Source organism: Siniperca chuatsi, linkage group LG3, assembly GCF_020085105.1.
Source record: "Siniperca chuatsi isolate FFG_IHB_CAS linkage group LG3, ASM2008510v1, whole genome shotgun sequence".
NCBI classification, from domain to species: Eukaryota; Metazoa; Chordata; class Actinopteri; order Centrarchiformes; family Sinipercidae; genus Siniperca; species Siniperca chuatsi.
This window is the reverse complement of record NC_058044.1, coordinates 1,187,049-1,198,851: the sequence shown is the minus strand read 5'-3', so window position 1 is coordinate 1,198,851 and position 11,803 is coordinate 1,187,049. Positions and strand designations below refer to the sequence as shown.

The following is an 11,803-nucleotide window of genomic DNA, read 5'->3' as shown; positions in this document are numbered from 1 at the left end:
TCAGGGAATACAGTCGCTTCAACGCAACCGTGTCGGTTCGCTGCACACATACTGTACAACCCCTGCATGCAGTTAGTGTTACACCCGTTGTAAACTAATGTGTCACAGCCAGAATCACAACAACCGTAACACAGCATCGTCCCGCTGACCTGCGCTGTGGTTCACAACCAGCGGCGGTGTTGATACATGATACTATATCACACTCCAGCTCAGCCCTTTTCTATGGATCAGAGGGACGAGGGAATGCAGAAGAATGTATAAAACACTAAACCTTAAAAACTTCCAAGGGAGGTGAATACTTTTTACAGGCAGTGAAGGTTAGACTGCAGCATGCGTCGTCCCGTTGGGTCCAGTCAAAATTTGGACAGACCCGAGGCCGATGGCGAGTCAACGTGGACCTGATCGGGTCGGGTCCTTGTGTTGTGCTGGAAAAAAAGAACGACAAGACGCCCTTCCACATGACCAAGACTTTACTTCACAGCTCAGCGCCCATCGACCCCGCACAAACACAACATGGGCTCCAACAACCAGCAGACCTTTGCACTGTCAGCAGAATCCAAGCGGGTATAACTTCCTCTCATGGTTAACCCTGTTTTTCTCATGCGTAAAAAAACAGGCATAGCGCCAACACGTTGGAACAGAAGGTTAAAGACTTGAAATTTACACTTTGCTTGGCAAGATAAAAAATAAAGATGTCTTTATGGGAAATGATTCTATTATATACAATTCAGAGCATAAACAAAATAAAAACACCCAGAAAATAGAATGATTAAAGCATGCCCATTGTCACACCATGAGGAGGAGGCGAGCGGTCGAGCGATTTATTTAGTGTTCACATCCAACTCTTCTCTTTATCCAAGGCCATAATGAATACAGGATATAATTAGGAATCTCTTATCATACTAACACAGTTCATTCCAGTCACTGAAACCAGTCCAATTTGATCTTTTTTTTGGCCTGTTTATCCCAATAGGAAGGCGAGAACTATATCAAATAATTTAAAGGTACATGTGGTTTTCCCTCTACAGATTTAATGTATTTATGATATACTTCACCATGCAATGTGAACCAAGCAGGGTACTGTCAATAGAAGAGTAGTATAGCTGTGGACAAGCTGGGAGTACTGTGTTAGGTGAGAGTCTCTGAAAGTGAACTTGTTGGAGGCCATGATTCTCAGCTCCAGAAACCAGTTAAATCAGGGATTAACCAGGGAGCAGCAGACGTATCCATAGCACCATGGCAGCAACGCTCCTGTACGACAGTCAGTCAAAACTACTGGAAGCCCGTGAAGACAGTTCAGTAAGCTGTCCTTGGAAAATATAAGAGTTCAGTATACATTAAATGAATTGAAGGAGGTCATTGTAACATCACAGTCTAATATGGAATCAGGTGAGAACCTTTGAGGCGTAGCTTGTCCGAAGACTGATTATACACAAACATGTCTCAGAGATGAGTCTCTTTGTATTATCTAGCGGGTACTGCCTTCTCCCTGGCATTTGCCTTCCCCTTAGCCGTACCAGCTGGTTTAGGCCTGGTCCTGGCAGGCGTGGTGCCAGATGAGGTCTGGGCGGTGGCTTCCTGCGAGGCGCTGCGCCGCATGGTTGATGTAGTCCTGGGCGATAGCATGGGGACAGTTGGGGCTCGAACCGAGAGGGGCTGCCTGGATGGACATACTCTCTGAGGGGAGGGGCTGTCAGTCCTGCAGTGGGTGGAGCTAAGGCTGCGTCGGGTTCCAAACAGGACTCGCAGGGGCATTCGAGGGCTGCCGGACGGGGCAGGGGCAGCAGAGGGACGGGGACATGAGGAGGAGGACCTGGGTGAGACAGGTTTGGACTTCCGTTGAGTGCTGAGAGTGCTTAGTCCAACTTTCTGTTTCCTGTGGACAGAAGAATAAATTTAATGTGTTATTTCTTAAAATTTTACAGAAATATTTAATCAAACAGCTTCAAAATGAAAACTTGTATACACCAAAAGTGAGAAACAGAATCATACCCGTTAGTGAAGGACGATGCTCCTTTGGTAGTGCTGGAGTCTGGCAAGGAGAGAGGAGAAGGAGCAGCAGCAGCAAGCCCCACTGAAGGCCTCTTTATGGGAGTGACAGGCCTAGGGATCCTGCTCCTGCACTCCTTGGAACCTTGCTCCTCCGTCGGTTTGAGACGGGAACTCCTCCTGGACTCGTCCGAGGTATGTGTGTCCTCCTCTGAGCCGGTGGTGGACAGAGTTTCGGAAGCCCTCCGACGCTCATCGTCCCCAGAGGACAACGATGACGACGTCCCAGACACCATCCTCCTCCTCATCCAGCGACCCTGTTGCTTCTGGACCAGCACGCGGGCCAAGTCCAGCTGCCTGGCCCGCTGCTGAAGCCGAGCCCGAGCTGAGAGGGAGGAGGACTGCTCTGAGCCTGAGTCCTCTTCAGAGATGAGTATTGGGATTCGGCTTCGGATTCTGGGCTTTATGGTGGCCAGTAGTTCTAATCCGGTTGTCTGAAGCTCGGGAGCTTCTTCACTGGATGATGGCTGTTTCTTAGGTTCCTGCGACAGATCTTGATGTTCATGAACTGGTGACATGGCTTCTGGGACAGGCTCCAAAGACTGGGCCAGGACAGTTGACGGACCATTCTCAGTTTTGGGATGTTTGTCAACGGCTGTAGTTTGGTCTGGCACAGACTCCTCTGGTGACTCTTCTGTCACTGGTGCTGCCTGCTGCTCATGGGTGTCATCCTCTACAGCTGATGCTTTTATGATCGCCACGACTTCCCGGTCACTGTCCTTGGAAGAGTGACCGTTGGAAGACATGACATTGAGGTGTGATGTCTCTGCAATATGGATGAAAGTGCGCTCAACTTTGGTGAAGGGCGGTGATGCAGGAGCGATGGGAGTGGAAGGCCTAAGGTCTGACCTGAGAGCAGGGGACAAACGGCCGGTCTCAGAGGGTTCAGGCTCCCCGACCAGGAGGCGGTCGTTACGGAAAGTGAGGGCACACGGTGTGGCCAACTCACCCTCTAGAACATGATCCCCACCAGAAGGAGACTTGCGAGTGTCTCCAGGTGAGAAGAGGACGAGGGTTTTGGAAGCATCCTCCAGGTCAGGGTCTGCATCAGCAGCTGAGGCGTGCTCCTTTTGGCCCCTCTGGTCCTCGGCCATGAGTGTTGAAGGCGCAGCGTCCTGGCTACGTTCAGTGCTCTTCTGACTGGCCTCGCTGTTGGACTCGCTCTTTGTGACGTCGTCATCCTTTGGACCTGGAGATTCTGGGACTTCCTCATCTGGCGTGGCAAAGCTCCGGCGCTGAGGCAAGGTACCAGTTAGCATGACGGTGAGGAAGTCGGCCCTCTTGGCCTGGAGCTGAGGAAGGATGTGGAAATGCTCCTTCTCGTTGCTCTGGCCCTTTGTCCGATAGTCCGGGGAGGGTGGCGACGGGGCGCTCTGCTCCGTGGGAGACAACACCTGGAAACAATGCAACAACACTCTTTATTACAACTGAATCAACTCAAAACAAGACATCATGGAAGGAGTTTACCGATAAAGCTTCCTGTGCTCGGACATATCACAATGCATTAACACAAGGCCCAGCACTCATTAGCAGCTTATAGGCTATCAACATGTACGACCAATGAAACCATATGAGGGGTGGAATTCATTGTGTCCATATTTATTTTGGGTGCAGAATCACACACACAATGTCTCAGCACATCTGTAACTGTAAAATGTAAAACCTGCTGCTAAGATAAAAACAATAGTAACAAATATATATCAGTTAGGTTCAAATACAATTTCATCAGAGTTTAATAAATTGCATTAATTTCAATGAACTTGACATTTTACTATTGAATATTCTTTGCCGCCAGTCTTTTATGGGGCTCACTTTAAACCATAAACAGATGTGGCTGGTTAAAGGTACATTCTCTGGTTTTGTCACAGTGGAACCAAATGCCAGCTTGCTGCCGACGTTATAAACTTGAACAAAGTTCACAGTTGAGTTTCAAAACAAACAGTGAGCTGGGAGAAAATTATGGTATTTTGGAGCATTATGACAAAATCAGGGACTGTATCTTTAAATGATAAAAAAAACACACAGTGGTGATGTAGATGGTTTTAAAAAAAAATGAAATAATGAAACCGTCACTGCGTTTATCAAATCACTCAGAAGTCTTTCAGTTTTTCATAGTCAGATGTCATCTTGCTTACGTTCAGTACTCTACTGCGAGTGAAAAGAGGCTACCAAGGTGTTCTACCAACAACGTTGTGTTGTAGACTAACGTAACAGTTTTCAGACGTAAGAAACCACACAAACCCGGTGAAAAGAGAGTCTTGCACTGACCAGCTGAACACCACTTGCTAGATAGCTTGCTACCTTGCTGTCTAGCTAGCTGTCTTGCTTGCTAGGTAATGACCGCGTGAACGTTGACATGTCCGCGCATTGCGCTGTGGGGATTCAGAGATCATCGCATTTTTTTTGCAATTTAACTTTTGTTGCTGCCCCGCTTCCAGCAGTAACGTCACCAACAATTTTATTTTCAAACCATGGTGATATCGTGTTGATGTTTTAGAGGAAGCTAACGTGTGTGGCACTCTTCGGCGCTGTCGCTAATGGTACCTCTCCCGGTAAGAAAGACAGCAGGAACTGATGTATTTGCCCCCAAAACCATTTTAATGTCATTTTGGTTGTACACAAGCTTTTCAAGATTGTCTAGATTACATACATTGATATAAAAGGCACAAAAAATGCATTGCAGAGTTTATCCTTAGACAGCACGCAGTCTGATATCAGGTGATTTTCAAGTGTTTCCCTTCATAAAGATTTAACATACAGCCTGTACATAAATACTAAACCCCGCTAATTATCATGCTATTAGAGATTAACTGCAAACCTAATTACTTTCTACATTTCTGTATATATGTACACAGTAATCATTTGGATTTACAAAAAGTTTAAAATACATGCTTTACCTGTAAATTATACAAGCAGTACTGTACAGTCATATAGTGATAGAAAAAAAAAAGCTTACATGTATAATACACGTGAAAGACACTCACGGATCAATACACTGAACTAACACTGTGAGCTCTTTAATCCTCTTTACCTCGACAACAGAAACTCTGCTGTTATTGCAAAAACCTTGAAGGAACATTCAGACATTTTTTGTTGTCCTCAAAATCAGATGAGCGGCCAACTGCACTGGACACACAGTTTCAACTAGTACAGAGATAGATCCAGGGTGTGTTTAGCTTAGCGAAGCACAAAGGAAGCAGGGGGTGAACCGTTAGCCTAGCCCCATCAACAGAGAAAACAAATCCACTTCCCAACAACTCCAAAGCTTTCTGATGGACATGTTGTATATTGTTTCATAAAGAGATGTAGAAATAGAAAAAAATGATTGATAGATTGATACCAGCTTCACTTCTGTGTGCCCTTTAAAGAAAGACATTGAGCCTAGCTTAGCAGAGACTAGAAGCATGTTAAAACATACTAGCCTAGCTAAATTAAAGCTAACATTGAGATAAAATCCACCTTCCAACAACAATTTCATGTGTGTCTGATTTACATGTTGTGTATTGTTTATAGAAGTGTGGAAACAGAAATGTAAAAGGGAAACATTGTGGTTTCAGCAGCAGTTAGCGTTGGAGCTATTTGTTAACCAACCTGTGCTGGGAGCAGTGACTGCACATCTGACTGACAGCAGCATCTCTAAAGTCCTGAACTATAGTGGGGTTGTTGGTTTGAGATCTGTCCTAACTTTACTGTCAGCCAATCCCAGCTGACTTCAGGACGGACTGATTACTAGTTCGTTAGCGAATAAGATGCGTGTAAAGGTAGGAGCTGAGCTAGCAGTTTCCCCCCACTTCCAGTCTTTGTGCTAAGCTAGGCTAAACACGTCCTGGACCTCTGTCTGTACTGGGCACACAGAGATGAAACTGATATCCATCTTCTCTGGGAAAACAACACATTTCGGGCTAAAAAGGATTTCTTAAAATATCTAAATGTTCCTTTGAGAATCAGCTATTAGTGACACATGAGCTTCATACTGATCTGATTAACAAACTGGTGAATGTTGCATACAGTCAAAACAAAACTAACATGGAGACGAGTGTTCACCTCTAAAGACACAATGCAGTTTTGTTTCTCTCTACAGACAGATTTATCTGTACAATATCACCCTGTTATTCCACAAAGATCAGCACTAACTTATCAAATATGCAATAAAATGTATGTTTGGGAGGAGCATAATACATTTTTTTTTATATTTATATAATTCTAGTGTGATTCATGAGGTATAAATGTTTTGTGGCAGACTGAAAAAGGTTTGTGGGACGTAACAGTTTCTGCTAAATCCGCACTCATCTAGTTCTGAGGAAAGTCTACGGACGTAAAGGCTTCATAGTCGCAGTATTGTTGATGTGATGGAAATGTCATTTTTGCTATTAATAAAAACCTTCAAAATGTTGATTTTTAAGGGGCTAAGAAAACTAGCCTAATTTTTAGTTTGACCACTGCGCAGTACTGCTGTTTACCATCACATCCGAATACTGCACGTCTACCTATCGGGAATTTCTAATCAACAGTGCTGGAGTACATTTTTTTGGTTTTCTGGAAAACACTTTACAAGCCACAATTGTAGGTTTAATATCTTCTTGCTTAAATCAACTCAAACCAAATGAACATATATATATTTTTCAGTTTGAACAACATGAGTAGCAGCAGTTAGACAGGACACTCCAAACAAGATTAAATTCGACGTGTTCTTACAGCCAAAAAGGCCGGTTAGCAAACACAACGGACTGCCGTATTTTGGCAGGCTGACAATATTTTCATTTCTTAAAATTTTGCACTTCATTAAACGAATGGTTGGAGTTATTATATAAGCATTTTCTCACAGCACCATGTTGAGCAGCAGCTGGACAGCCTTGAAGAACACATTTTGTTTGGAGTGTATTGCCAGCCTTACAAGTATTTCAACTTGCACTACTACATGTAAAGGTTTGAAGGAGAATTTCAGCCTTTTTCAGATCCTGGGTCTTATTTTTGTTGTTTTGGCCATAATTCCTATAGACCACAACTTCTGAATGAACTAAGTTAAACTTGAAATGGCTTTTCAATCGTCCATTCACCTGCAAGACTGCTTTGAGTCCAGTACGAACCAGGAAGTAGCGCTTCAGAATTTGTCGACTGTTTATGGTTTGACAGTTTGAGTAAAGTTTAAAGTTCCCATTGGTTTCGTTGTTGCGACACTGCACCTCTGCAACGAAGCTGTTGAATCAAATCCTATCATGGCCGATGGGGATTATGTCCAAAACAGCAAAACTCAGATATAAAAAACATCTCATCCATCCAGAGCTGTCGGCTCAAACAGCCAAACACTAAGAGAAGTCCGTGATGTTTTAACAGCATCGTGCATCACGACCGCCTCCACGGACAAACAGAACACTGGATGTAAATGTTCACAGCTACACTGCAGATTAAAGGATGTGATGAAAGATTATGGATTCTGTGACTATCAGGACTAAAAAAAGGCTCCACCGGCTTCTCGTTAAAGTCAGATCTGGACTCAGCAGCTCTGATCCGTGAGTATCCCCTCTGGTGGCGGTGTGAATTATTTACAAAAAATCACAGACGTTTTTCAGTCAGAGGCGTAACTCCTCTGTGTTTTTGTTGTAATTACAGTACAGTGCTGTTTTCAGTCATTTTACAGTCAGAGGTGTGTGTCGTACAAACAGTACATCTCATGCAAAGAGTGGCGACAGTCGTTAAACAGTCTTTCGGTGCGACATACCGTCATTAATGCTGCGGATCGTTTTTTTAAACTCAGCGTGTCGGCAGCAGAATAAGCACACTCGAAGCTTCCCGCCGCCGGTGTTTAACTGAACGTGGCACTGCGCTCACGGTGACACGGGACAAAACACTGACATGTATCGGTGACAATCTTGTACGGTAGGTGAATCATTTTGCAGGCGTGCAAAATAAAGTTCAAAGTTAGCAGCTAGTCCACTTCATACATTCTCTAAGTAGTTGTAGTATAACGTTATGCTAAATATAAAACAGGCAGGAAGTCCTGAACTCAGCATGAAGCAGCATGAAAACAAACTCCGGCTGTCTCCTCGTCAGACTGGAGCTGCTAATGTTAATGCCTCAAGCTTAATGAAACAGCAGGTGGTGCATATTTAGTTAATGTAGCCCTTTAACACATCGAGAAAGCAAACGTTTGGCTTTCATTGCACAAAATGGCCGCCCCAGCTAGTCTCCCGTAGTGTACTCCGAAAGGTTTTTGAACATGTTCGGGAGACGCAGCTCTGACTTCAAAGCAGCCTCCCACAGAGCGGCCTCATATTCAACTGGCTTTCACAACTCAGCGCTCTTCCAGTGGCTCTTTGTTCTTATAGTAACGTGGTTGGAAATGTTAAAGCCTCCAGCTCTCAGGGTGGAACAAGCACTAACCGTCTCATTCAAAGTGGAACACGTCGCTCTGCATATTCTGGAGAAACGTACCTGTAAATGTCAAAATAAAGACTCATCATTTGCACCTCTTGCAAAGGTCTTTTGCTGCAGTATGATGAGCGAGCCTGAACGTGACGAATCTTCTCAAACCCGTCGATTAAATGTTGGTCAGAAACACTCGCCGTTCGTCCTGCTCTTTGTTTAGATGGCTGTTATTACCATTTTGTTGTAAGACATTGTTTCCAAGCGGACTAATGAACTAATCAACGTGTCATTCACAAGCGTGCAGACACAGACGGACACGTGGACGGTGATTATAGCCAATCACAGGCGAACCTTGGAAATCTGGAGGCTCTGAACAGCTGAACATCCTGAGGCTGCGTTCAAACAGCTGGTGATGTTGTTTTTCTGGGATTCTTTCATACCGATATTTGTGGTGGTAACTTTAACGCGTCGAGAAGGAAGCGAAACACCCAGTGAGGAGAGGGAGTCTCGCTCCTTCTCAAACAAAGCAGCCTGGCTCAGGAGTCGGCTCAGGAGTCGGCTCAGGAGTCGGCTCAGGAGTCGGCTCAGGAGTCGGCTCAGGGGAGGGGGGTTTGGGGGGTTTGGCACTTTTTCAGCTGTTGGAAGAAAAGCGCAATTTTCAAAGACAGTCAACTGTTGAATCAACTTCAACTTCTAGAGCAACTTTGGATCAAAACCAGGCTGTCCCTCGTCCCACCTCGTCTGTCTCTGATGCTTCAACCAACCACCAACCAGAAACGTGTGATCAGCGCACTTCTTCAAATGTGGACTCTCACAGTTTGGTCATTGGATGGAAGATGTTTGCTGATCGGATGGTGTTTACTCCTGACTGGTGGATGCTGGTTGCTCACACTCTCACACCGAATAAACCACCAAAATACAATTTTTGACAATTTTCTTTTAACACCGTTTCAAGGAATCTGCCTGGAACTAGCATTTTCAAAACGGAGACATGGTAACACTAATACTTTTACCAAAACCAACAAATAACACAGCGACGTCCAGCTTGTTTCCCACCGGCCAACACATCCCTGAAACACGCTCTGGCTACATTTCCTATGCATGCCCTTACGATACAGCTGTTACGGACTGTAACGTTATTCCGTCTCATTGCTTGTGAAATGCAGAAAATGGCGCACTGCGCTGTGAAATAAGAAAGCCCTCGCTCTGCTCTCCCGGAGCCATTATGGGATTATAGTGGTGGTTTTTTCATTATTTCATCCCATTAATTACTTTTCATTCCTGCTCATCATTTTTTAAATCTTCCATCACATTGATTTCCTTCCTTCCAGCCACTGTTTCAGTTCATTTCTGCAGAAATCAACTTGCAGAGACTGTAGATGTGTAAACCACCAGAATGTCCATTTAAATAAGTCTCTTGTTTGTTTTAACATCCCACGTTTCACTTATTGCATCTGTGTTTTGCATCCATACAGTGAGACCCTCAGTGATAAAGTGCAACAGTGAAGTCCAGCGGTCAGAAAATAGTGATGGAAGAGGAAGCACGATGTAAAAAAAGACGGTGATCCAAACACACGACAAGATGTCAGGAACCAGGAACCAGAGACCACCGCAGAACGGATACACATTAAAGCTCGGAGCTCCTCTGGTCACGCTCACTGCCATTCACAAACACAGACGACCGAAAGAGCATCAAGTCGCCTTTACAACTCTTCATGAGGTCAGCTGGCTCAGTCAGAGACAGGCAGCCTTTAACAAACCCAGCAACAGAAAACGCCAAACCAGAATCAACACGGCAGCCTGAGCCACCATCTGATGGCCGGGTGTTTCACAGAATCCCTCCACCAACAAACCCAACATAAAACAAATCCCACTGATTGCATTTCCCTTTGACAATCCTCATGAATGAAACAGGATCGACCTTGTCCTCTGGAAGACCTGATTTAACTCAAACACAACAGCCAAACGTGGAGCGATGAGACATTAAATCTCCACAAAGACCTTCAGAAGCTCTGACCGGCTGTGGTTTCCGAAAGTGTTTTGAGCTCGTTAGCTTGAGATTAAGACTTAATCATCTCATTATCTTGAGAAAATAACAGTTTAGCCTTTTCTGTCTTCAGGCTGAGAGGAACGACTCCATGATGAAACGGACTTGGACAGAACAGGAAGTTCTGTTTTAATGATAAAGAAATATATAAACTGTTTTTGATATCTACAGATAACCTGATCATTAAATCCTGATCTCAGGATTACTTAAAAGGTGGGGTATGTGATTCTGGAGAAATCAATACCATGACAAATACCATGATATAGAGCGAACAACGGCACAACAAGTAATATAACTAATGTTAGCTAGGTTGTGGGTTAGCAAACTGTCGCTACAGCTGCTGCTGCGAAGCTAACAGCCAGAGAGGACGAGACGGTTTCCCAGAGCCAGCACAGCAGCTCCAGACAGCGACGCTCACAACTCTCCTGCTGCTATAGCTAACATCACAACAGCAGCAGATCTTGGCTAACTAGAGAGTCAGCTGAATGTCCGCGGGCAAGTCGTTTAACGTCACCTGACACACAGATCATGGCTAGAACAGTGCTGTGTGGCTCGGCCCGTTAGTTTCCCATTCACAGAGCCAGGGCTGAGTACAAAGGAGGTTTTTTCAGCGCTCACACTGAACGGACAGCTAGCGCACTGTGAGGAGATATTCGCTGAATTCGACAAAAAGACGTGCATATTAGAATCGCATACCCCACCTTTAAGTCCGCAGCCATGCTAGCAGCTCTGTGAGGCTGTAGTTAGACACAGCGCTGCTGTAAGCTAAATGCTAACATCAGCATGCTAACATGCTCACAATGACAATGCTAACATGCTGATGTTTAACAGGTATATTCTGTATGTTCACCATCTTAGCATGATAGCATGCTAACATTTGCTAAGTAGCAAAGTGCAGCTGAGGCTGAATGCCATTAGTTTTGCAGGTATTTGGTCATAAACCAAAGTGTTGGACACATTAAATGACAATCCAGTAGATGCCGAGATATTCAAGTGGTGGTCTGAGCGACGGACATTGCCACTTTGTGTAACACTTTGTGTTTTCTTAAGATGATGAGAAAATGAAGTCAAAATCTCCAGATAAAGGTCCTATAATAATTCTTAAGCACCACAGCTGATCAATCACACGACAAACTGACACGAGGACCAGAAATAAATTGGTTATTTGTGTGTAACTCTCCTGTTCTGCACCAACAACAGCCGGAAGTACTGTCATGTTTAGCAGCTCGGCCCCTCCTACTCGCTTAGAGCTCCGCCTCCATTTCCCGTCCCCCAACCAATCATAACAAGGTTTAGTTTAAAAAGTGTCACGTTGAACACAGGGCGCTTTAAATGCAAAGA

General features: G+C 44.6%; 3 protein-coding genes across 10 annotated transcripts in view; all 3 read right to left on the bottom strand.

Moving 5' to 3' along the window:
- The window catches only part of LOC122873026 (NACHT, LRR and PYD domains-containing protein 12-like), a 657,912-nt gene that overhangs the window by 308,234 nt on the left and 337,875 nt on the right, over positions 1–11,803 (bottom strand). The window lies entirely within an intron of this gene.
- The window catches only part of LOC122873028 (NACHT, LRR and PYD domains-containing protein 12-like), a 1,034,258-nt gene that overhangs the window by 881,937 nt on the left and 140,518 nt on the right, over positions 1–11,803 (bottom strand). The window lies entirely within an intron of this gene.
- The window catches only part of ttbk1a (tau tubulin kinase 1a), a 54,191-nt gene continuing 42,840 nt past the window's right edge, over positions 453–11,803 (bottom strand). For all 4 annotated transcript variants that reach the window (XM_044189292.1, XM_044189291.1, XM_044189293.1 and 1 more), the window contains 2 exons: positions 1,993–3,443; positions 453–1,876 (listed from right to left, as the gene is read on the bottom strand). In XM_044189292.1, the coding sequence (XP_044045227.1) occupies positions 1,465–1,876; positions 1,993–3,443 (1,863 nt within the window). In that variant the 3' untranslated portion in view covers positions 453–1,464. The remainder of the gene's footprint in view (positions 1,877–1,992; positions 3,444–11,803) is intronic.